The following is a 27,180-nucleotide window of genomic DNA, read 5'->3' as shown; positions in this document are numbered from 1 at the left end:
GGATGTCCTTATGCTGACCACTATTCATGGCAACGGCAGCTCACCTGTCCCTGTGCGAGGTACCACAACATCGGTCCTCAAGCCCGATTGTATTCTGGACTACAATCTGTGTATGGGGGGAGTTGATCATGCGCAAAACATGGGTATGGTACTAAAACGTTGCGGTCTACTTGGTACAGGTTGCCATGTACAACTCTTTTGTACTCTCCCAGCACGCTGGCAACACAGGGACATTCCTCCAGTTCCAAGAAGTCCTAAAGGTCTTTATCTTTGGCGACCGGGAAAGAGCAGGCCGGAGTTCCGAAGGAACTGGAGTTATAGGTGCCAGGATCGTCCCAGGCCAACACTTTCCAGGGGAAGTCCCCCACACTAGAAAGAAGGGACAAACCCAGAAAAGATGCAGAGTGTTGCAAGAGGGGGATACAGAAGGACACCACCACTCAATGTGACACTTGCCCCGATCATCCGGGCCTCTGCATTAAGGATTGCTTCAGGGAGTATCTCACTTCCATGGAGTACTACATTTTCCCTTCTCATTTTAACTTTCCATAATTTGACCCCAATGTACCAAGTCCAGAGTACATTCCAAGTTTTAACCCCATAAACCACTAATTTGCCCAAAATAACTTAAAAAAAAAAAAAAAAAAAAAAAAAAAAAAAAGGGTCACTGAGTCACTATCATCAGGGACTTTTTATGTTGCCTCAAATGCGCAGCGCTCTCTCTCCACCTGAGCGGGGTGCACATTTGAGGCAACAAGTTAGGGACGGCCACACATCACATTCCCAGAATGATGATTCAGAGCATAGGGTTTGGGGTGGGCATATTTTAAAGTTTTGGCTATGCTCTGGGTCATCATTCTGGGAACATCATTTAAAATTTTATGTCCCACTGTACCCCAATTTAGTTTAGTGTACCCCAGTTATTTACCCCATGTAATGCCCCTTGAGGGGGGGGGGGAGGTCCCACTGTTCTGGCTCCATAGGAGAAAGCCAAAGCTCAAGGACCCTGATTGGCACCTCTGAGACCGGTGTGCATGCTGTTTACGCCAAGATACGAGGTACCGTATATACTCGAGTATAAGCCGAGACCCCTAATTTCAACCCAAAATCCCAGGAAAAGTTATTGACTCGAGTATAAGCCTAGGGTGGGAAATACATCATCCCCCCCCCTGTCATCATCCAGACCCCCGTCATTAACATCCTCCTCATCATCATCACCTGTCATCATCCAGACCTTCATCATAATCCCCTTGTCATCATCCCCTTGTCATCATCCCCACCCCCCTTCATCATCCCCTTGTAATCATCCCACACCCCCCCCCTTCATCATCCTCTTGTCATCATCCCACACCCCCCCTTCATCATCCTCTTGTCATCATCCGCCCTCAGTGGTCTTCAACCTGCGGACCTCCAGAGGTTTCAAAACTACAACTCCCAGCAAGCCCGGGCAGCCATCGGCTGTCCGGGCTTGCTGGGAGTTGTAGTTTTGAAACCTCCGGAGGTTCGCAGGTTGAAGATCACTGCGGCCTTCGACATCATCCAGCCCCCTCTCACCCCCCTTTAGTTCTGTACAGTACTCGCCTCCGCTCGGCGCTGGTCCGGTGCTGCAGGACTGTCCGGTGGGGAGGTCGTCCGGTGGGATAGTGGTTCCGGGCTGCTATCTTCACCGGGGGCACCTCTTCTCTGCGCTTCGGGCCCAGAATAGAGGCGTTGCCTTGACGATGACGCAGAAGTACGTTGGTAATGAACGTACCTCTGCTTCGTTGTCAAGGCAACGTGACTATTCTGGGGCCGGGCCCGAAGCGCTTAGAAGAGGCCTCCCCGGTGAAGATAGCAGCCCGGAACCACTATCCCACCGGACGACCTCCTCTCCGGACAGTCCTGCAGCACCGGACCAGCGCCGAGCGGAGGCGAGTACTGTACAGAACTAAAGGGGGTGAGAGGGGGCTGGATGATGTCGAAGGCCGCAGTGGTCTTCAACCTGCGGACCTCCGGAGGTTTCAAAACTACAACTCCCAGCAAGCCCGGACAGCCGATGGTTGCCCGGGCTTGCTGGGAGTTGTAGTTTTGAAACCTCTGGAGGTTCGCAGGTTGAAGACCACTGCGGGTGGGGAGTTCACTCGAGTATAAGCCGAGGGGGGGTGTTTTCAGCACGAAAAATCGTGCTGAAAAACTCGGCTTATACTCGAGTATATACGGTATGTCCTTACTCCAAAGAAATGTATTTACACATTTACAATGACATTTTCTCCTTTTACCACTTGTGAAAATGAAAAATTTGGGGTAACCTCAGCATTTTAGTGTAAAAAAGCCAATTTTCATTTTCACATCCCACTTCATGAATATTTATCAAACACCTGTGGGGTGTTAAGGCTCACTGTACCCCTTGTTACGTTCCTTGAGGGGTGTAGTTTCTAAAATAGTATTACATGTGTTTTAAAAAATAAATAAATGGGGCTACAAGAACATGTTAGTTAGTGTAAAAAAAATGCAGATTTAGATTTTTCTCCTCCACTTTGCTGCTATTCTTGTGAAACACCTAAAGGGCTAAACTTTCTGAATGTCATTTTGAATGCTTTGAGGAATGTAGTTTCTATAATGGGGTATTTCTCACAGAAAGGCCCCTCAAACACATTGGGGGACATTTACTAATCTAGTCTATTCTGGGTATGCTTATAGACCAGCTTATGTGGTAGTCTCCTGTCTATTGTGCTCCTAATTTATCAAAGGTCTCACAGCCCTTGATAAATTCTGTGCTCAGACTTCAGGGTCTACAGCTTAAACTGCATTTAGACCTGCTCCAACATGGTCTGACATTTCAGCGTATTTTGGGCAGATGCAACTTGTCGCACAAAAGTCGCACTTGATAAATTCAGCACCAATGCATTTTCCAATGCATTTCCGTCTAAAATAGACTTGCATGCATCATGTTCTAAAAATCCTCTACAGCAAAAGTCGCAGAAAAGTCGCACATATTTAGACTGCGACTTTCTGTGCGACAAATTTAGACAGGAAAAACCAGTCTAAATCCTTTGATAAATCTCCCCCATTGTGTTTTCCGCCATATATGAGGTATATCCTTCTTCTGGAGAAGGATATACCTCATATACATGGGTGCAAAACAGGGCTTAGGAGTAAGACAGCACCGATGAGATTTGAGGCCTAAAGTGGTGCTTTGCACTGCAATGGTTGAGGTTCTGACATAAAATCTCAAAAATAAAAAAAGTAACCACAATTTTGAAACTACACCCCTTAAGGAAGGTAACAAGGGGTACAGCGAGAACTTACACCTCACAGGTTTTTTTGAACAGTGGGCTGTAAATTGGAGGGCTTTTTCTCCTGACTATGGAAATACATTCACATATGGGGTAACGTGCTGCCCGGCCACACAACAAGGCTCCGTAAAGTTGGTCAACCATCAGATTGACAAAGAAGTCACTGAAATAGTCCATAGCTAAACAGTAGCGGACCGCTCTTTTATAGCTAAGAGGGCCCGGCCACACGTTTTAGCAAAAAAAAAAAAAATCTGTGCCCCCCCCCCCCCCCAAAAAAAAAAATGCCGGGGGCAGACCGCAGCGACCCTGTAGGGCCAGGGTCACACAGCTAAAGGTGCTACGGACCCGTAGACACCTACAGGCGGTACGCCTAATCTGTCCCTACCTAATCTAAACTGTCCCTGATTGCTTTCTGTGCTAAGGGGCCACAGAAAAGGGGCAAGGGGGCACTTTTTTAACTGAGGGGGGAGATGGCAGCACGGGGCTCCATCCTGCACACCAGCTCTCTGAATAATGGTGGGCAGAACGGAGTAACATGCTCCTTCACCCACCTCCCCCCTCCCCATACTGATGTGATTGGTGCGGTCACTACAGCCGCCCAATCACCGCTGTACTGGGGGGTGGCAACACCTCACAGTACTGTACTGATGATGATTGGTGGTGTATATTACACCACTGGTCTTCATCATTATCCGGGTCATCGGGTCACACGTGACCCGGAATCGCAGCGGATTGATAGTTTAGTATTTACCAGCGATTGAAGATATGGGGGATCCTCAGGATCCCTCTCGGCACTGTGGTGGGATGCCTGCTGAATGGCATCCAGCTCCGATCCCCGCCCGGCTAGCAGTGGGGAACAGAATCGCAGGTCTGAATTGACCCGCGATCGCCGATATGGGGGGACCTCAGGATCCCCCCGCTGAACTATTTCAGCAGGCATCACGGTCCGGTGCCTGCCCGGCGAGCAGCAAGGACTCGGAAAGAGAGGCGTACGCCCTGCGTCCTTAAGGGGTTAAAAATCAGACATGCATACATCGAATGTGTTGTGCCCACTGCCCTGGCTGGCCCATACTATAATATATATTGTGTTACACGCCAACAGTATGGTGCAGAGTGGAGAGGATGCAGTGTAACCCTTTGAGAGCCCTCTTGCCTTGCTGGGACTTATGGTGCTTTTCACCCACTTGATTAATACTGACTTGATATGAGACTGAAGATTCTCCAGGCCGGCTAGGGTTCCGTCAAGGTCCAATTGATTTCTCCGCTAAGGCTTGACTTTCCACTGTACGGGGGATCACTTAAACGATTGAAAAGAGATTTGTTCTTGGACTTTCCAGAGTTTCTCCCGACACCACTTCACTACTTTACCACACTTGTGCTCAGCTCTAGCACTAGGGCTAGACTGGGCAACTCCTCCCCCACTACACTATATAACTAACAGTTTAGGGGTTCCCACTGGGCAGGCAGGGTCACACATACACTGCTCCTCTGCTCTTACGGCATAACACACATAATTTAAATTACATAATTTACAGTGCACATGAGAAACATAATAAACATATGATAAAGTGCTTGAACAATAAAAATACAGCAGGCAGTCATAGTGGGCCCAACTCCTGTGCAGCAGGTCTGCCTGAGGAGATCTGCAGCCCACAGGACAGCCTTTGGTGCTGGGACACCACAGTTGTGTATACTTTGACTTTATCTTCCTACGGCCGGCCGGGCCTTTAATGCTCAACGGTCTGGTCTGAGCTTCCTGAAGGGGAAAGGCAGAGCTGCAGGATCTCAGACCGCGACTCTCTTCTTCTTCGTGGACTATGGTGAACAGCCCGATTATAAGCTGAGGGGGGCTTTTTCAGCATAAAAATGCGCTGAAACATTTTTATGCTGAAATCTGTTGCGACAGATCCTATTTTACTACACAAAAGGTAACTGTATATATGTTTATATCATGGTGAAATGAGTGCATGTGCAAGGTGAATGTCAGTGTGTCCATAAGTGGATGAATAGGTGAGAATAGGTGAGTGGCAAAGATGCTTGTGGGCAGAAGTAAGCAAAGGAGTAGATAAACAGGAGATCGCATCTGCAGACACTATATTAACCACTAGGCACTGGAGATTCAGCCTAGGGTGGCACCCTGCATAATGGGGCAATTGGCTCTGCACTAGCTAAAAGCTTAAAGGGATACTCCACTGGAAAACTTTTTTTTTTTTTTTTTAATGGTGGCAGGAAGTTACAGATTTGTAAATTACTTCTATTTTAAAATCTTAATCCTTCCAGGACTTATCAGATGCTATATGCTCCACAGGAAGTTCTTTTCTTTTTTAATTTCCTTTGTCTGACCACAGTACTCTGACACCTCTGGACAGTTCCTAAATGGACAGAGTAGGAGAAAATCCCCATAGAAAACCTTTCCTGCTCTGGACAGTTCCTGACATGGACAGATATGTCAGCAGAGAGCACGGTAATCAGACAGAAAATACTTTCAAAAATTTCCTGTGGAGCATACAGCAGCAAAGTACTGGAAGGGATGAGAGTTTTAAATAGAATTTTTTTTTTATCTAGTGGAGTATAGTTTTAAGCTATATATCAAAAAAATAAATACAAATTTTTAACTTGCCCTATTTGTGCGATAGGACATGAACACAGTGTCTAGGCCAGTTGGAGCTCACAATACACCCCCCAAGCATTTTGGGGGCCTGTTTTTAATTTTTTACTTTTATCTGCCACATGTTACAGAGGAGGTACAGAAAGAATTGGATGCCACAAGTAATGGACCTCAGATATATTATAAAGACAGAAAGAATCTACCTTACACCAATGCTGTGATACATGAAATTCTACGTTATGGAAACATAGCAGCTGTTGGCATGCCAAGGACTTGCACAAAAAATATTAAAATTCGGAACTACTCATTGCGGAAGGTGAATATTGTGATGAACAGCATAAGTGTTTTATATAACATGATCTGCACGTTTACCATGCTTTGACAAGTCTGTACTAGTGATGTGGTAATTTCTCTAAAATCAACTTTATATTTTCTTTTTTTTTTTCAAATACTATGTATACATCTGTTAGGACACAATGGTTTTGGCCAATTTGGACTCGGTGCTATATGACCCACAGTACTGGAAAACACCCAATCAGTTCAACCCACAGAATTTCTTGGACAGTGATGGGAATTTTTTGATGAATGAGGCTTTCATGCCTTTTTCTGCAGGTAAGAAGAATTCTCTTGTTTCGCAAGCATTTATGATTATAATATCTCAAGGTTTTTAAACAAGTACATATAGGCGGAGATCAAAACTTGTCCAGAGGAAAAGTTGCTGAATTGCCCATAACAGCCAATCAGATCGCTTCTATCATTTTTGAAAAGGCCTCTGAAAATGAAAGCGATTTGAACCATTGCTATGGGCAACTTTTCCTCTGGACAGGTTTTGATAAATCTCCCCATATATTCTATAGTTTGGCATTTTCAGTTGGCATTGTTTATCCAATCAATGGTGGCCTAGAAAGGGAAAAGCAGTTATTTTTGGATTGACTTACGGAAGCTCTGTTCTATCAAAAAGTAGGGTCCTTCATCAGATACTTAATCTGCCTGGATATGAGGGCCAATAGCCAAGGCTAGATTTGCCAATAGGCACTGAGGGGACCAGTGATTAGGGTGGCACCGTGTAGAGGGCGGAGCCAGGGAACAGGAAATGTATTTAATGTTTTTTTTTTTCAATTTTTTTCTGTTTCAGAGTGTATATAGAATATATATTGTATGTTCCAGCATCATATATATAGATATATGTCCAGATTTATCAAACTCTGATTGATTTTCCCACAAGAACCAATCACAGCTCGGCTAACTAGCTCTGGTAAAGTGAAAGCAGAGCTGTGATTGGTTGTTCTGGGAAAATCACTCCTTTTTTTTTTTTTTTTTTTTTTTCTCAGTTTGATAAATCTGGGCTATAGTGTGCATGAACCAGCATTTTATATATACATAAATATCTGTATGTTCCAGCATCACTTCCAAATGGCTAAAGATATTAAAAACATGTACACCAAGCTTCATGTTAATATGTTGACCCCCAACCCACCCCCATTTGCAAGGGGTGTGGTTTTTCTTTAAAGCCCTATGTAAGTCTATGGGAAATGTGTGTTCCAGCATGACTTCCAAATGGCTGGAGATATTTGATGAAACTTAGTACACATGTTACTTTTATGTCAAATAAAAAATGATTAAATTAACCCTAACATACCCCCTAACGTGAAGGATGGTTTTTTTTGTCTAAGTCCCATATTACTTCCAATACCTTAGTGCATCTTCCTGGTGAGTGTGCCAGTCCAGCCACACCCTTCCCGCATACCACCCACCATTTAAGCCACACCCCTTTTATTGTGTGTTTTTTGTGCATTGGTCCAGCTTGCAAGTCATGCCCATCTCCACAAAACCATGCCTCCTTCAATTTTCGGCCTACAATCTCTTCTTCACAACTCTGCCCCACCTGAGGATGGGAGATGGGGTCGGGATATGATAAGTACTTCCTCCAACATTGCTTTCCCTACCCCACAAGGATTAGGTAGGAAAAACCAGGGCCCAGGTACTCAGCTAGTTATATGATAAGATTAAAGGCTCTGAATAATTAAAAATGTTATTTAGATTATCAGAAAAAAGTTTAAAAAAAATAAACACTGCAGTGAGAAGGGGTTCATTATTTCTGCAGTCTGCAGTGTGGTGATACGCAGCTGACTGCCTGTAAGATATCTGACCTCCTATATGATCTCTGTATTCGATCACAGAATAGTACTCATATTGACTTGTGGTGGGGATTTTGGAAAATGTCTGTAGGCCTTTTTTGCAGCACTTTGCTTTTCCCTCATTATATTTGTTGGACTTTAGAAGTTATGTCTAGTTCTCACAAAAAATTTAGGCTAAATATGGAAAACATATGTTAATCTTTATTAGAAGACCTATTAAAATACATCCATAAAATCAGATATAATGAATAGATGGTCAGAAAACACATATGGAGTATATCCCAAATGGATCTAAGGGGGCTACATTGTATGTCAATAATTACAGATGGAGGGTAAAGTTCTATGGTTCAAGCCTTATGGATACATAGAAATAAAAAATAATTACCAATACAATGCATAAGCCAATGGAGGCAGAAAAAGGATACAAGACTTAAACACAGCTGTAGAAACACAGGGGAGACTGATAATAAAGTATAAAAGACAAGATAACTAATGACCCAGTCATGCACCCTATCAGGGTAGGTGAGAGCTGACTTTAAAAGGAAAACTGTCATCCCGTTCACCCATACTAAAACCCAATACACCAGGTTATAGTGATTCAGAGGGACGGGCATCGAACTGCATGTAAGTGTATTCAGAGACCCCGCACCGGTCTCCTGTTCACCCCCCACTATAGCACAGTGTTTTGGGTTTAGTGAGGGTGAATGGGATGACAGTTTTCCTTTTTAAGCCAGCTCTGTTCCAATTCAATTGGGATGCGGAAAGACATTGACTGCCCATGTCGGTGATGATGGCTAATAAATCCATGGGTGGGCTGGCAGTACCAGATTTGACTAAATATTACATCCTATGTACATATGGGGATAATGTGCCTTGAAATCCAAACTTTCCTCCTCTCACTACTGTCTTTCCTTTATCATCCTGAACTACCACGAGTATGGCATTGGAGATGGTGGGGGCCTGGGGTTCTAGGGGTCTGTTGAGTGTGTTTTTGTTTTTTTTTTAACGCGGACGTCATTGGTGTCTTCATCTGCTCCTTCTGGTGACTAAACACTGACTTCCCTACTCGGAGCTGCTCCATTACCTGCAATTGAGGCCTCACATGGTTACTTAATTGTGCTCTACAGTGGTTTCTATACCCACAGAGTTTGAACAGCTTTGTAGCCAGGGCCTAATAACGAACTAAAGGCCTTCTTTCTGCTGTCTTATTCCCTGTGAATTTCTTTGTGGATGCTGGTATCCATTTGCATAGGTACATGGGCCTCTGGGAGGTTTGCAAACCATGGGACAGTTTTTGTGATCAGCGAACTCCCTGATCTGCCCTCTCCTCTCCCTTCCTTGTGTTTCTCCCTCACTGTCCTCCGTGTTGTATGCTCTTGTGGTGTTTGGTGTATTGTGTTTATCTTTAGTTTTTTGCTTATTGATAGCATTTTAGAACTTGCCTGTTGGGCATTCCGTCACCTAAGTAGGCATGCTAATGGTCTGTCAGGTTTCTTGGCATTGCAACTTGTGGTATCTGATTGTGGGATCTCGTAGCCTTGTGCGAGCATCTGGTTTCTGATATGTTGTATATTCTGGTTAATGCTGGTTATATGACTGATACTTCCACATGCTTTTTGGATTTTTACTTTTTTTACTTTTATTAAAATTGCATAAAACTCTTCCAAAAAAAACTGTCTTTGTATTTTTTTTCTTCAGTAGTTGCATAAAGCAGAATAAAAAGGTTACGAAGTTTAGGGCTACACCTGTATGCCCCTACTGAGATTTTGACATTTTTCTCTGTATGGTGGGGTTTTGTTTTTTCCTATCCCTGGAACAAACAAGAGATTGCAATTTTCCCAGTCCCTCAGCATGTTTTATGTATGGGTGGCTCATCTGTACCTGCTCATGTTTTGCTGTCTTACTGCATATGGGGAATTGTTTGCACCACTTCTAAAGTTGGTACTTACTAGAACATACCTATGTTTGCTGTGCATATCCTGTTTGTATGTACTCTCCATACCCTGTACTCTGGAATTGGGACTTCTAATATGGCTGCTGCGGGTCGGGGTGCCTTCTGCACTCTGTCTGGCATGCACGTAGTGGAATTCTTCCTCAGGATGGTGCCAGTGTTGCTGCACATGCGAGGGATCTGACATTCTTGTACACTTCTGTGCATAAAAGCCAGACAGCTCTAAGGGACCATGCTAAGCTGGGTAGACTATCCCTCAGCTCTTTAACCCCTTAAGGACGCAGACCTTTTTCACCTTAAGGACTGAACCCTTTTTCGCAATTCTGACCACCGTCACTTTACGAATTAATAACGCGAAAACGCTTTTACCGAATATTCTGATTCTGAGTGTTTTTTCGTGACATATTGTACTTTATTTTGGTGGTAAATTTTCGGCGTTACTTGCATCCTTTTTTGGTGAAAAATCCCAAAATTTCATAAAAATTTTGAAAATTTTACTAACTTTGAAGCTCTCTACTTGTAAGGAAAATGGATATTCCAAATTAATTTTTCTTCACAAATACAATATATCTACTTTATGTTGGCATCATAAAATGGACATATTTTTGCTTTTTGAAAAAATTAGAGCTTCAAAGTAGAGCAGCAATTTTCAAAAATGTCATGAAAATTGCTAAATCTGAAGGGACAGATGTTACAGAACTACAACTCCCAGGATGCCTGGGCAGTCGAGGCATGCTGAGAGTTGTAGATTGGCAACATCTGGAGGGCTACTGTTTTGGGCACCACTGTAACAGTGGTCTCCAAACTGTGACCCTCCAGATGTTGCAAAACTACAACTCCCAGCATGCCCAGAGAGCCTTTGGCTGTCTGGGCATGCTGGGAGTTGCAGTTTGGCCCCCCTAGTGGTTGCCACAGTAAAGATCGATTTACTTTCACTTTCAATTCCCCCCCACTGTCTATTCCCTACCTGATCAGGATCCAGCAGGCTCCAGCGAAGATACCAGGTCCCCAGGCATCTTCTCCTGCAGGTACCGCCTCCATCTTCTTCCCAGAGCCCCTCCACATCCAGGGGCGGGCAGAACGGGGATTGCCATGGCAACCCCCTGTCCTGCGCTGCCATAGGTCAGAACTCCGTTCTGACTAATGCCAGGGGATAGGAGTAGATCGCAGCTTTGCGACCTCACTCCTATCCTTTAGGCTGATCGGGGCTGTTGCTGACAGCTCCGATCAGCCCTATTTTCCGTGTGATCGGGTCACCAGAGACCCGATCAGCCCGGAATTGGAGAAAATCGCATGTCGTAATTGACATGCGATTTTCTCCGATCGCTGACATGGGGGGTCTCGGGACCCCCCCTGGGCGATGTGCCAGGGTGCCTGCTGAATGATTTCAGCAGGCATTCGGCTCCGGTCCCCAACCGGTTAGCGGTAGGGACTGGATTTCCCACGGGCGTATGGATACGCCCTCAGTCCTTAAGGACTCAGAATGCAGGGCGTATCCATACGCCCTGTGTCCTGAAGAGGTTAAGGCACCAGTTGCAAAATGATTTCTGACTTCAAAATGTAAGTCTCTGGTCAGCCACATCCTCTGACACCTGCATCACATCCACCATGAAAAAATGTTATGAGTTAGCAAAATATAATCATTCATAAAGGAGTCTTGTAAGAGGTTCCTCCTGAGCGGTGCTGGGGATTAATAGTACTGACCTGATGACTTTTTCAAGACATTAATTCGGAAAAGTCTGTGGTTCATAGGCTTGCATTGAGGGGGCGGAGCCGTGACCTCACTATGCTCCGTCCCTGTGATCGCTAGTAATCAGACCTGGAGCGAGCAAGCTCCGGGGGCTGATTCTAACTGGGTGCGGCGTGGAAGATCACGGGGGTCCCCAGCGGCGGGACCCCTGCGATCAGGCATCTTATCCCCTATCCTTTTGGATAGGGGATAGGATGTCTTAGCGTCAGAGTACCCCTTTAAAGCAACAAGACATTTTATAATACATTACAATGCAGAACATATGTACAGGGGGAAACAAGTACAAGGGAGCCCATGGAACACTGAAGGGAGGCTGCCGGAGGGCAGCAAAGGTACGGGGTAACACCTACCCTACTGGGCTACCACAAAAATGTTACCTAAAATTAACTTTCCTGGAGTCCGTAGGCAGCACAATATACCATTCCAATAAAATGTTTCTATTGCTGCATACTTTTATGCCTCTGTTTCCGTTTTCTAACAGCTGGAGCTTGCTCGTTTTTTTTTTTTTAAATTGGTTGATTTATTTTGTGGCGGACCACCGGTGTATGGTGGGGCCATGGGTGTAGCCGTGTTGGTGGTGGGGTCAAATGGTATTAACCCCTGGGGCAAGATGTTATTAACTCCCTAGTGTTCGCGACAGAGTGGTTTTTGGTACTGGAACCACACTAACTGTATCTCCGCTATTCCAATGGCTAGTTAAGGAACAGAGTCCACAACCAGTTGTGGTTTAACAGAGGCTTTACAGAGTTTAAGACAGATGGTATTATCTTCACAGCTAGACCAGATTCCCAGAGAGGTGGCCAGGAACTCGGAAGACCTTGCAACTTGCTGGGACCAATTGTACTTGTAATAGACTTGAGACTATTATCTTGAGGCTTGACTATATGCAGGACTTGCCTATTTGTAGTGACAGCAGACATAGTGCTAGTGGTCAGCTACTTGGAAGGCCACAAAGCTTCAGTCATTCCAGTAAGTCAAAAGTCTGAGATCTCTGGTGTTTGCTGTGCTCAGTAGCAGGTGGTAAGAGTGTGAATAGTAATGGCCGCCCTTTTTTTATAGTGGAGGAATGAGCCAAAGCCCATTGGACAAGCTGCGGGTCAAAGGTTAAGCTGTGCTCTCTGGGAGAACATGTGACAACAAATCATGTGACTGCATAACATGTGACATTTCACAAGTCCTTGAGACAACCTCTCACAGGTCCTCTGCACTATCTATACATTAAAGCAGTATACACAACATTCTGGAAACAGTGGGAAACCCTGCAGGTCACTGAGGGTCTCAACCTGACAAGGCCGAAGGGTAGTACAGGACCATGTCCTGTACTGGAACATTACAATTAGTCTACATACTGATAGATCACTTATTGTAGCCTATAGACTCCAGAAAATGTAATATTCCAGGTAACAAGTTTTCCACACTATCCGTATACCAGCTATTCCTTTTTTTTTTTGTTTTTGTTTGTTTTTTAGGAAAAGCACTGCAGCCAGATGTTAGTGTTCGATTGAAAAAAATGCCAAAGAGAAGTGAAACAATGCCTAAGGCCAAAAAACACTGAAAAAACGCACAGTCAACATGCTGCGATTTTGATAATGACATCTTGAGGTTTCTCTCCCATAGAAGTCTATGGTAGAAGTAAAATTGTGTTTTTTTTGCATTATTTCTCTGTGTCTAACACATCATTTGCTATTTGTTCTATATACAGGTTCTCGGGTATGTCTGGGAGAACAACTTGCCCGCTCTGAGGTCTTCAATTTTTTTAGCACGTTGATGCGGTCTTTCAGCTTCCAGCTACCAGAAGGAGTGACTGAAGTCAACACAAAATATATCTATAAACTGACGTTACAGCCTCACCCTTTCAGGATCTGCGCTGTCCCCCGATAAACATGTAACAAGTATACTGTGCTCTATTAATAACCAAACGAAAGGAGATTTTTTAAATTTTTTTTATTTTTTTTTTCACTTTTTTTTTAACAAGGAATAGTAAAGATAACATGTAATATGTTGAGATGATAATGTTGACCACAAATATTAATGTACACTGTTTACAGTACTATCCTATTTTTAGAAGATATTTTTTATTAAATTATGACCCTTTAATATAATATAAAATTTGTATTAAATGTTTGGTTTTGTGTTTGTTTTATTTTTTTATTTTTTTTTGGGGTGTGATAAACTGATCAGTTTAACCCCTTTCCTCTATTAAAAAGGTTATCCAGAAACTTTTTTTTTTTTTTTCAGAAGGGGCCAGGCTGGGCTAAACATGTGTTTACCAGCTACAATCCCGTGCCGCTGTTGTTTCCAAGGTGCCCAGTCCATGTTGATCTCCTCTTCCCCGGCCAATCACAGGACACAGGCTAAAATGGCCAAGGTGTCTTATTACAACTATTGTGTTGTAATAATATCTTTCACCACACAACTGAGGATTCAGACTGTTATATAGCTCTTGAGATAGGTCATATGTCAATATCCAGATCTTGCAATGTACTGTATTTACTAGTAGTTTGGTGAACAGTAGACCTCAGACCATTCAAATACATAGGGGGAGACTTATTAAAATGTGTTTTGGGGAACAGTAGTGCATAGTGACCAATCATATTGCTGCTTTCGTTTTTCAGAGGCCTTTTTAAAGCAGAAAGAAGCTATCTGGTTGCTGTGGCCAACTGCACCACTCTTCCTCTACATAGGTTTGAAGAAAACTCCCTCATAAAGTATGAAGCAAGGAGCTCAGTTTCAGCCTAATCTAAACCTATAAATGATGACAGAGCTCATGTACAGGTTTCATTGTTTCGTTTGCTTTTATAGTTTTTTTTTTTTTTTTTTCCATTTTGTTTTCAGGAATGTGTTTTTTAGTTTGAGGTATTGTTCCCCTCTCCTAACTGCTTTCGTTCAGTCCACAGTTAGCTAAGAGACAGAGTCACTACCTATAAATAATTGACTGATCCAATGAACTGTCCCAACGGTCAGGTGACTGTGGACCAAACCAATTATGACAATAGGGGCAGCATATAAGCTTACTCATACTATCGAGAATTTTAAAGGGGTATTCCAGGATCAAACATTTTATCATAGGGGATAAGATGTCTGATCGTGGGTGGCCCGCCACTGGGACCCCCGCAATTCCTCTGCAGCACCCACATTGCATGCAGGGCTGTGTCTCCAGTTTTGAAAACCGACTGGAGACGTGATGTAATGCCATGCCCCCGCCATTCATGCCCTTTGGATAAGGGATTTTGCTCCCAGAATACCCCTTTTAAGGGGGGTAGTTATTCCCTTCTGTTTGGCTGATTTCAGCCAAATTTAATAGGGTTGTATATCTACCCCTATTAAGTTAACTTAAATGCCTTTTATATATGAGATTAGTCTCAAATTAAGCACAGAACATACACAGACAAAATCCATCCAAGTTGCACAGTAGACCTTCCTTTGTTTAATTTATATTTATTGCTGCCTATTTCTACTGTGCTAACTGAAGCTGTACCCCACATAGACAATGTGACTTGGCAGGGCCAGTTTTAGATTGTGCAGCCCTGGGCAAAATAAGTTGGGCCTCAAATAGCTGAAATGTCATACCATAGTCAGTCACTATACAAAGTCCAACATTACACTGTATTTACACTGGTGGCCCAGTAAAGGAGTACCCTGTACCCTGGCTGCCCTGTCAGGGAGCCTCCCTACAGTGTCCCCTGTTTCCCTTATACAGTTCTCTTCAGGCTGTGTATTGTATATAAAAGTATTATGCCTTTAAGAATAGTTGACATGTGATTAACCAGTTGTGTGATTGCAACCCAGTGAGGAATCTGTGACCATGTGCCCTAAGGGGGGGATCTATGGGACTCCTCAGTCGTCCCCATATAAGCCCTGGGTGGAGCCTCTGCTCTCTCTTGTATGCTGACTCGCAGTGAGGTCAAGTCCTGCTAGAGTGTGTCTGGAGTCCAGAAGAGGCCTAAAGTCAGTCAAGCAGCCACGGATTCTCAAGTCAATTTCCCCACAGGTCAAGTCAAAGCCTGGTAAGCTACAGAAGGGGTGAAGTCAGTCATAGTCAAGTTAGTGCAAGTCATCCTGTCTCAAATCAGTATGGCCTGCATCCAAATTGTTCTAGTTCACTATAAGTCCCAGCAAGCCCTAAGGTCACTGGTCACCTCCGAGGGCCTAGCCAAGCTGTATAGACTGATACACCTGTCTGACTCAGTAAAGCTGCCGTTTTTCCTTAACTTGGCGTCTGAGTCATTATTTGCCCCCCTGCCTAGCCCAGGATCCAGCTGTATTCCTACTGTGGGTGTAGAGATTAAACCACGCCCTGGCATCACGAACACAAGGGTTAATGCCATATGCCCTCATCACACCCTCACGACATTACTATAAATAGTGACTGAATAATACCAAAATACAAAGTAAACAATTCCCCTATACAGTGATGGGTAGCTTGAATATATGATGACTGTACAATTACATCCAGTGACTTGCTCCCTGATTGACGTCATTCACTTTTGTCTCTTCTTTTTAGCTCAGACGCCATGATAATTTTTCTGCCTCAAATCTCTACAGGACTTGCCACACAAATATCTTAAGCTCATCTCCTTTTCCCCACCTACACACCTTTCCAATGGTGTCACAAAGTTCAATAATGCCCACTTGATGCCCTGCACCGTAACAGTGCCCTTTTTGTGTCCAATCAGTAAGGGTGGGTAGGAAGGACTACTCATTGGGTAGGAATGTCATCCTCATTAAAAGGATTACCCAGAAAAGAGCACAACACCTGTCCTAAAGTTGTATGTGGTTTTGCAGCTCATTTCTCTTAAAGCAAATAGTCCAGTTGTAATACCACTAGAGATGAGCGAATTTACAGTAAATTCGATTCGTCACGAACTTCTCGGCCTGGCAGTTGATGACTTATCCTGCATAAATGAGTTCAGCGTTCAGGTGCTCCCATGGGCTGGAAAAGGTGGATACAGTCCTAGGAGACTCTTTCCTAGGACTGTATCCACCTTTTCCAGCCCACCGTAGCACCTGAAAGCTGAACTCATTTATGCAGGAGAAGTCATCAACTGCCGAGCCGAGAAGTTTGTGACGAATCGAATTTACTGTAAATTCGCTCATCTCTAAATACCACACACAACCTTAATTGCCTGAATAACTTCTTTAAAAGGTACTTGTCACAACGTTCTGGCATCAGGATATGTGTATATTGGCCAGTATACACATGACACGATTAGGAGGCAAAACACTAAGAGTCCCATGAACTTTGCATGGGACTTTTGGCATTTCATGTCAGGACTAATCTCTTGCTAAGAAAATGCCAGCCAGTTTACATACATCCTGTCACTGGATCGCTGTGACAAGTACTTTAAGTATCACTATCTAGGGTCTCTCTAAGTAATTTTGTTTTGCAGTAGGTAGGAAGATTTTCTTAATAACAAGGTTAGTCCCTTTAGTAGGTAGGAATATTTCTAATGCTCCCTTTGCACCAATATAAATAAACACAGAGACCTCATGCACACCTTGTGCAGGTATAAGGCAACCTATTACTCTTTTCTGTCACAGTTTTCAAATGCATGCACATCCAAACAAAACATACAGTTGAAAGTGGGGATTCATTGGTCTGCCCTAATTTCAGGCCTTAGCCCAAATCTCTGGTGTCCCTAGATTTGTGGGGGCCCACTTTGGGGATAAGGACCTTGGGCAATTGCTCAATAAGTCTTCCCAGCTTTGTCCTGGTTACAGGTCCTCCTACCATGCAGACAAAGCAATATTATGCTTGAAACAGAATTTCAGTCTTCAAATCTGTCATTACATTGCAATTGTCATTTAACTCGCCATGTGGCTATATTTGTGGTTCGTGCATATCCCTATTAGCATATCTTCCCACAGCTATGTTTTATCAAAAAAAAAATACTCGCCCTAATATTTCCTTATAAGCATCCGACACATAACGGCTGTAGCTATTTGCCATAATTATGGCTTCCATTACTGATCTGTGTTAATTTTCTGGATCAGTGGTTAGCACTGGTGCCTTGTAATGCCCAAGTCTTGGATTCAAACCCCCCCAAGGGCAAGATCTACTAGGAGTTTTAACACGTTTCCTCAAGGAACTCAAATGTTCTCATGCATTGAAACATGATAGGTTGATTTGAAACAGACTGAGTGAGGATGACCCCCCATGGAAAAGGTTGACGCTATATAAATAGAGGAATTATACGGCATATATGACCGGGCAGTTCAGACATGTACTTATTAGCAGCCACATGACCATTAGGAACCTCAGTCAGAAGATGACTTATTTACTCCCGGCAGCCTCTTTTAGACACTTGACAGACGTCACTGCACAAGGAGGGTAATGAGCTGAGTTGCCCTATCACCAATTATCAATGGCGTGAACCCGTGTTATCTACCTCTAGCTTTATAATAGAGATTCATGATTAAGTGTAATCTGTCTACGATAATAGTGAGAGGACTGCTGAGAAATTCTCTAGAGAAGAGGAAATTGGCTATTTATAAGCATTAGTCACTAGGGGGTAAAGTGCAACATTTCAGGGTTTATTTAATAGTTGTCATGAAAAAGAAAACTAAAAAAGACTGTTAAATACATTAAACTGTACCTAAACTTTCACACAACTTCTGCCAACCTCATAGTGACATGTCATCTCCACTGATCAATAAAACCAAGAGACAGGAGCGCTCACCTGTACACTACGGCAGAGACTTACCAAAACATGGGAGGGCTAGCCTCCATACCCAGGGAGGAGACCACTTTATTATTAACATTAAGTACCAAACTAAAATAAAGATGACCACACACTAAATTGGATAAACAGGCCGCGGTCCTCGTTTATTAAGAAAACCAATAACATAACATAATAAAAAACTCAATAATAAATATTAAACCAATGTGAATTTTACCACCTGTCCGCCCAGCCTAGCTGGGTGACACCCTGCTTAACAAACTCCGACCGCGACAAAAGGAACATTAAGAAAACAAGGGAGGGTGGGCGGGGGGTTCTTCTTTGCTTGACTCGCCGGCATCTGACTGGAACCAGGGGCAGCATCCTTATTTATAAACACAGCGAGTTCCCGCCGTTGCCCAGCGACCAATCCCATGCCATCTGAACATCTGGCCAGGAACATCTGCCCAGCTACAGGTGAGCAACCAATCAGCACCCACTGCATGTAAAACAACCATTTGATATCTATCATTTTTTTTTTTTTTTTTTTTTTTTTTATTAACCCCTATTCCAACAACTCCCCGGGCTGGAGGCGCCTCCCATGTGGCCCTTCACTTAAGGCTCCAGGCCCTTAGCATGGGAGGGCTAGCCTCCATACCCAGGGAGGAGACCACTTTATTATTAACATTAAGTACCAAACTAAAATAAAGATGACCACACACTAAATTGGATAAACAGGCCGCGGTCCTCGTTTATTAAGAAAACCAATAACATAACATAATAAAAAACTCAATAATAAATATTAAACCAATGTGAATTTTACCACCTGTCCGCCCAGCCTAGCTGGGTGACACCCCACAAACATGGATAGCCTACTATCCATGTACCACCAGACCCGCGGCCATTTCAATCAGGGTCTGAAGACCCGTATTGAAAATATCATTTCCAACATCTGACAGGTGCGTAAAGTCATCACGATACAAACCAGGGATGAAACCTTCAAGCTCCACATGCCTAAAGGAAAAACCACCCACCCGTCTCATGAAGCGGGCCATACCTCTATTGACCCTTCTTCTGATGCGCTCCAAAAATATAAGTTCTTTGGACGCCCATAATAAGCGAGGGACAATTTCTGAGAACCCCACTGAGCAAGAAGGCCAGACCAACTGGAGCTCCAGAAATAAAGCCTTTAACTCGGAAAAAAGGACTGCCGTATTTACCTTCCCAATATCATTACCCCCAATATGTAGGATAAATATATCCGGGTATGGCCAGATAGCAGCACGCTTCAGAATAACGTCCCAAATATGACAAAGCTGCAACCCGCTCACACCGCACCAGAAGATGTTGAAGTTCTCCTCCTGAAAACCAAGATTCAACGTATACACTCGTGAAGCTGCTCTTTTAGCCGCCCACCGGATAAAAGAATGGCCTAAAATCCAAACCACTTTTGCAGAAGGACCTAAAAATTAAATCAAGACCAGGTTAGGGCAAACATAACTCAGATATCTATCCGACGACCACCTACCAATTGATTTAATAGCCCGCGGATCTAAACCTCATAAAGAGGCCTCGGTGGCAGCACCAATTCTAAAAGAATGCGAACTGAAATGAAAATTACCCAAACCCAAAAAACAAAGGCATTTCTTCAAGACCCCATTAAACTGACTTCTTGTCAATGGCGAACCATCCAAGTGAATGAAAAAATTTTCAAAACCAACAGGACGAATGGATAAAAACTTGGAAATAGTCCCCCATGGACAAAAGGAAATGCCTTCTACTTTGTTCAAACGTATAAAACATCCGTTACCTGCTATGTCAGTTTTTGAACGAGAAACATAAATAGAGACATGACAATCATACAAAAACACATCAGTATACAGCAAAGGGGACAAACTAACCTTGTTGGGAGAAACCAGCTCGCTAATCCTAAAAGCCCCAAAGAATGCAGTCACAAAAGCAGTCGAAAACAAATGCGCCTCAAAATCGGAAAAACAAACCTGAAAACAAGCAGCACATAACTTCTCTAAAAGACCATAATTAATAGGTCGTCGAACATCCTTCCTATATTTGGCCAACTTTAACCCCTTTAAAACCTGCTTAACCTGAAAAAACGACAAAATAGACTTAACCCCAAACCATTTCTGAAAAAAGGAAATACCCGACAACTGTTTATGGATGTGGCTATGCGACACGTCTTCAGCTAACAAACCTGACACGAAACTGATAGCCAAATCCCCATCTGATCTAAGGTAATCATGACCGTGGTCGACACAAAATTGCAACCAAGACTTCCACGCCTTACTATAGTCCGACCATGTCTTAGGAGCAATAGACTGATGTAGATAATGCTCAGCTAGTCCCAAACCAGCTCCCAAAGATGGTCCGGACAAGCTGCCCCTTCTGGATCCGCATCCGGCACCAACTCCCGGAACCTGGAAAACTGAGAACGAGACAATGCATCAGCTATTACATTGGACACTCCTTTAACATACTTGGCTTTTAACCATATATTTAACTTTAAACAAATCAAAACCAAATGCCTAAGAATTTTGATAACTGGGTCGGAAGCTGAAGACAAACAGTTGACTGCAAAAACGACACCTTTATTATCAGAATGAACAACTATCCTATGGTCCCTAAAGTGCTCACCCCAAATCACTAGTGAAACCAAAACCGGAAATAATTCTAACAAAACAATATTACTAACTAAACCAGCCCTAACCCAAGAATCATGCCAAGGCTCAGCGCACCAATGTCCTGAGAAAAAGGCTCCGAAGCCGAGAGACCCAGCTGCATCCGTGAAAACCCCAAGAGATCCATATTCAACAAACTCGTGCTGCCACACCGAAGCACCATTAAAAACCTGAAGGAATTCTGACCACAACAATAAGTCCTCTCTCAGACTTCTAGACAGACGGATATGCGCTCTAGGCGACTTAAGGCCCCTAGTAGCTAAGAACAATCTCCTACAAAACACTCTACCCATAGGAACCACCTTAGAAGCAAATACCAACAAGCCAAGCAAACTCTGAAGTGCTCTAAGGGTAGTCTTTTTTCTGCACAACATAAAATTAATCAACTGTAACATTCTTTGAATCTTTTCACCCGGTAAATAAAAAACCATGTCAACAGTATCAATTACGATACCCAAAAATTCTAACCTGCTACAAGGGAGAACAGTTTTCTCTGACGCCAAAGGTATGCCAAAATGCTGAGAAATGCGCAGGAAACAAGAAAAAATGTCTAGACAATCATTAGTGCCCTGTCTACCAAAAAACAAAAAATCATCTAAATAATGTAGCAAACCGCCCCCTTTAAAAGAAGAAGAAACCACCCATTCTAAAAACGTCGAAAAACTCTCAAAATAAAAACAAGATAAAGAAAAACCCATAGGCAAAGCCTTGTCAAAATAAAAACAACCGTTAAACTGAAAACCCAACGAATTAAAACCCTTAGGACAAACCGGTAGTAGCCGGAAAGCAAATTTAATATCTGCTTTGGCAAGCAAAGCGCCCTGACCAAATTGTCTTAACAAAATTAAAGCAGAATCAAAGGACGCATACTCAACCGAGTATGCCCCAGGGTCAACAGAATCATTCAGCGAACCCTTCAGAGGGTAAGAAAGATGGTGAATCAATCTAAAAGAGTTGGGCTCCTTCTTTGGAACAAGCCCCAAAGGGGATAACCTAAAATTAGGAAAAGGAGGGGACCGAAACGGCCCCTCCACTCTACCTTCCTTGACCTCCTTGTCAATCTTCTCCTGCACTACTAACGGGTTCAGATTAACTGAACGCAAATTATCCACCCAGCAGCAGCCCCGACCAGTGAACTCCGGAACCTCAAAACCAACTGTAAAACCCTTAAATAGCAATTCAGCTTTCGCTTTGTCTGGGTAAAGCTCTAGCCAAGGACGCAAGTTTTGCACCTTCACTGGCGTCCAAGCTCTTTGAAAGAGATTCTCTGACTGAGGGCTGCTGCTGAGAAGACAACGCGTTCTTCTTGAAACATCTGGAGAGTGAATGGGTACCCCCACAATGAGAGCACTCGTGCTTGTACTTACAGTTGGACTGCCACTTGCACTGCGACTCGTTGAAGGCAAAACACACCCCCTTCCGAAAGGAAGGAGGCGTGCTGCCCGGCACCTGTCTACTTCTTTGTGGGATCATCAAATTAATCCATAACCCCACATCCTTCTGACCCCATTTAACTGATGGGTGCACCGACAGCTTCTGCCTGAACATTTCGTCATAGATGTGCCATGCAGAACCACCGAAATTGCGGTACGCTTCTAAAATTATATCTAAGTGCTGGAACAGCAATGCACATCTATGCGGAAATTTCTCACCCATGACGGCAGAAAAAATACTAAATGCTTGCACCCAATTATTGAATGTCTTCATTGCCGCCATCCTTCTTCTATCCTCCTCCTTTTCCTTCTCCCCTTTATCTTTGACTGGCTCCTTGAAGGATGGAAGCAATGAAAACATATCAACAAAATCACCTTTCCAAATTTTTTCTTTTACAGATAACGCTAAATGGTACCCTAGTGGCGACACCTCACATGTAATCGCTTCTTTCAAACAAATCTCCGGGACAGATTGGGACATCACAGGAATATTAGAAACAGACGAGACTGACGCAACATCCTGTTTGGAAACAGAAGGATTAGTAACCGTGGCAACCACACTAACAGGACTCTCATTAGTGACAGACACGACTGAGTTAGCAACATCCAAGACAGATGCACTAGACAGCTGAGAGGAAACGGAACTAGACCTCCAGGATCCCCCCCACTAGCTGTGGGTGGATTAACCCAAGCTGCGGCGCATGACTGCCCAGCACTAGCCTTTACAGCCCCGGTATTATTACCCGGAATGGCAGCCAACATATTAAATAAAGCCGCCATCCCAGATAACAATTGACTACCTGGCAAGTTTTTTAAAGCATCCATCCCAGTCTGAGCACTGTTACCCGCATTGCTGCACTCACCCATGGCCGGCTCAGCAGATGTATCAGCCACTGGAAGTACAGGAGGCAGAGATCCAGGATTCACAGGGGGGTGAAAGGAGACCAGCTCCCTGCCAGCGCCCAAAAGGGGGGCAGACCTGCGTAATGCAGAGGAACCCGCACTGGCATCACGGGCCGGGGGGGTGGGAGCTGCTGGACCAACTGAAGAACCCCCTACCGCCGCAGGCTGCCGCTGGGTAGCTACTGACTGGTGACCTGGAGCAGACAAAGAGGACACTCGGGGTAAGCAATCCATAACATTGGCAGCAGGGGCACTAGAAACATACATATTTACATTACCCCGTCCATCCCGACGCCTCTGTCCGCTCTGCCGACCCCTGTCTCCCGGTCCTCTGCCCCCGCTGGCCACGGTCGGGGCATAGCGCTTCCTCTGCCGGCTGGCCTGCCTCTTTGAACGCCTCTCCACTATGGGCGCCGCCGGAACAGGCCCTGGGTCACCTCCGGTCACCGGCACCGCCCCAGCGTCACTTCCGGCCCTTGCGACGCCGACGTCAGACACCGGCGACGGAGCGACTTCCGGTCCAGGTCTCGCCGTCCCCGACGCTGCTCCCAGGGACGGCGCTTCTCCGGCAACCGCGCTGCCGCCCTCACCGGTGAGTGACAGGCTCAAGCATCTACGGAGCCATTCCTCTCCCCCGGCTGCCTCCGCTTTCTCCAGCAGCCGCACATACAGCTCTTGCACGGCGTCTGCTGGATTAGTGGCCGAGCTGGGTCCGGGCTGACTGAAATCCATATTCTCCATCCTTCAGGCCGCGGACAAGGGTTCTTCTTTGCTTGACTCGCCGGCATCTGACTGGAACCAGGGGCAGCATCCTTATTTATAAACACAGCGAGTTCCCGCCGTTGCCCAGCGACCAATCCCATGCCATCTGAACATCTGGCCAGGAACATCTGCCCAGCTACAGGTGAGCAACCAATCAGCACCCACTGCATGTAAAACAACCATTTGATATCTATCATTTTTTTTTTTTTTTTTTTTATTAACCCCTATTCCAACAACTCCCCGGGCTGGAGGCACCTCCCATGTGGCCCTTCACTTAAGGCTCCAGGCCCTTAGCATGTGTAGAAGAGTGCTGCAGTTGCCCATAGCAATCAGATTGCTTCTTTTTCAGAGGCCTTTTTGAAGATGAAATTTTGGTATCCCAGTGTGTCCTGTCAGGTAAACATTGCTTCAGTTGCCTGACCTAGGCCCTGCTGCTCAGATCTCCATGCCAGCTGCAGTGTGGAGAGGAGTCTGAATAATTTTAAAAGGCGATTCCAAGAGTAGCTGGAATGAAATCTCTCATTAAATCAACCCCGCCATTCTGCAAGTGTTCCCCGCACAGGAGTTGGTGAGTTCATACCCTGGCGGTGTCAGTAAGTTGGACCTTAGCCGAACCCTAGTCAGCATGGGATATCTCCAAGTCTCAAGTCACTCATATGGAGGGGCAAGCTGTGCATATCTAGCTTGCCCCCTGACTGGTGAGCAGTTAAGGGGTTAAGAAAAATACAGGCAAGGTTTTTAGCCCCCTTCCCCGCCTATAAAATTTGTCGGTAACTGTAGTGGTATGTCCCATCGGTGGGGGGGGGGAGGAGTGCACCAATCAGGGGTTTAATAGTTTCCCGGGCATTCAGGGGCCCACCCCTGGGTATTTATAGCTGGGGTGTCTCCCTTCCCCCCTCAATCTGCCCAGGACCTGGAGTTTTGGCTGCCAGCTGGTATGTTTCTGCCCCTTGTTTATGGCCCGGATGGAGCAGGAGGGTGAGGGCTGGCATGCTCGCTTGTGACTGAGCTGACCTCCCCTCCTGTTGTGCTCGTGGCGCCAGCATTAGGTTCGGGAGGCTGGCAGACCTCTCTTCAGTCCCACCCTCCTTTCACCTGTAGTCCCTGTGAGCCCTGCCCGTTCCTTGCACCCTCTTCCCTGCCTGTGGCCCGAGCCCTCTCCCCTGCCTGTGCCTTGAGCACTCTCCCCGGGCGTACTCCTTATGAGCGCGCTCTGCCTCCTTTTCCCCCCTGTTACTGTCCTCTCCGTCTCTGTGGTGGCAGCCCCTGGACGGCTGCTGCTGTTTTTCACCCCTTAGCGCAAATGGACGTTACCAAGGTGAGCGCGCATCGTAGCCAGTGGGTCCCGGTTGTTATAAGCAATCAGGACCCATGCTAATGCCGACATTGTCGATCGGGCTGATGTCCGGCATTAACTCTTTAGACGCGGCAATCAAAGTTGATCGCCGCGTCTGAAAGTGAAAGTACAGACATCCCGGCTGCTCAGTCGGGCTGATCGGGACCATCGCGATAAAATCGCGATGTCCCTATTAGCTGGGATGCAGCAGGAGGGTCACTTACCTGCCTCCTGCACGTCTGATCGTCGATTGATTGCTCCAAGCCTGAAATCCAGGCTTGAGCAATCAATCGCAGATAACACTGATCATTGCCATGTTGATACATGGCAAGTGATCAGTGTACAGATCAGTGTGTGCAGTGCTATAGCCCCCTATGGGAGCTATAACATTGCAAAAAAAAAAAAATGAAATAATAAAGATCATTTAACCCTTTCCCTAATAAAAGTTTGCGTCACCCCCCTTTTCCCATGCAAAAAATAAATAAAAACAGTGTAAATTACAACAGACATACACATATGTGGTATCGCTGCGTGCGTAAATATCCAATCTATAAAACTATATCATTAATTGAACTGCACGGTCAATGGTGTACGCGCAAAAAATGAAAATAAAATAAATAAGTTCCAAAGTCTTTTTATACCATAATAAATTAATAAAAAGCGATCAAAACTCAGATCAAAACGACAATGGTACCGCTGACAACTTAAATGATCCCTCATACCGTCCCCACTCATTTACCCAGCTCCTCACCCCCACCACACTAGCACCCCCCCCCTTACCTCCCCCCTCCCACTGCAGCCCCCCTTTTCCTCCTGCTTCTCCAGTACTCCCCATGGTTCTTGCAGCCACTGCAATGTTTGGGTCTCGGATATGTGTGTATGTCTATGTTGGTCTCTGGTTGGGAGTTGGGTACGTCTCTTCTTGATGGGATACCTTGGTAGGGTATCATTTTCGGCGGCTTAGCATACTTGGCGGGCTTGGGTGAGTGGTCTTTTGGCCTTACGCTCTGGATGGCCGGGTTTTTGTGGACTTAAATGCTGAGGCTTGTTCCTTATCCTGAATCGGTGGCTGCCACCCAGTTACATTTTTTTTCCGTTTGGTTTTCTCCCCCTTTGTTTGGTGTTTCTCTCCGTCATTAGTTGTAGTCCCTCTCTGCTGCTCCATTTGTCCTAGTGTATTTGTCTGATGTTTTCTCCTGTTTTGCTCCCAATCTCTGGTAGGCATGGGACTCCTGTATGTCGTGCTGGCTGCTTTGGCTGTGGGTGTGTTTCGCTTGAGTCTCCGTTTGTCTTTCCTTGTGGGTTCTTCTGTTCGTGGTGGTATTCCGGAGGGCGATTCTACTGTGCTCTACGCTTGTTGGGGTGTGGTTTGTTGCTGTCTTCCGCATGCCTCGTTGGCGTTGGTCTGCAGCTTTCCTGTGGACTGGGGAGTGTTTGTGTTTTCTCTGTTTTGGTTTCCTCGGGGCTCGCTGGGTGCCCCTGTTCCGGTCCTTGCTGGTTTACTGAATGTTCCGTGTAGAATATGGTTCTGGGTGGGGTTTTTTCCTGCAGGTTGTCTCTGGCCACTGAGGGTGTGCAGTATCTATGCCCCCGCATATGTGCCCCTGGTGCGCTAAGGGCTGGTGTTTCGGGTGGTTGGGGTTTTCAAGAGTCGTGCGACGGACAGGCC

General features: G+C 45.0%; 1 protein-coding gene across 2 annotated transcripts in view; it reads left to right on the top strand.

Moving 5' to 3' along the window:
- Window positions 1–13,727, top strand: part of LOC130274586 (cytochrome P450 2J4-like) — a 66,478-nt gene extending 52,751 nt beyond the window's left edge. For both annotated transcript variants that reach the window (XM_056523026.1, XM_056523022.1), the window contains 3 exons: window positions 6,015–6,199; window positions 6,354–6,495; window positions 13,425–13,727. In XM_056523026.1, the coding sequence (XP_056379001.1) occupies window positions 6,015–6,199; window positions 6,354–6,495; window positions 13,425–13,603 (506 nt within the window). In that variant the 3' untranslated portion in view covers window positions 13,604–13,727. The remainder of the gene's footprint in view (window positions 1–6,014; window positions 6,200–6,353; window positions 6,496–13,424) is intronic.
- Window positions 13,728–27,180: the final 13,453 nt, after the last annotated feature.

This window comes from Hyla sarda, chromosome 1 (genome assembly GCF_029499605.1).
Source record: "Hyla sarda isolate aHylSar1 chromosome 1, aHylSar1.hap1, whole genome shotgun sequence".
In the NCBI taxonomy this organism is placed as follows: domain Eukaryota; kingdom Metazoa; phylum Chordata; class Amphibia; order Anura; family Hylidae; genus Hyla; species Hyla sarda.
Note: the sequence above shows the minus strand (reverse complement) of the source record. Positions and strands in the feature narration are given on the sequence as shown.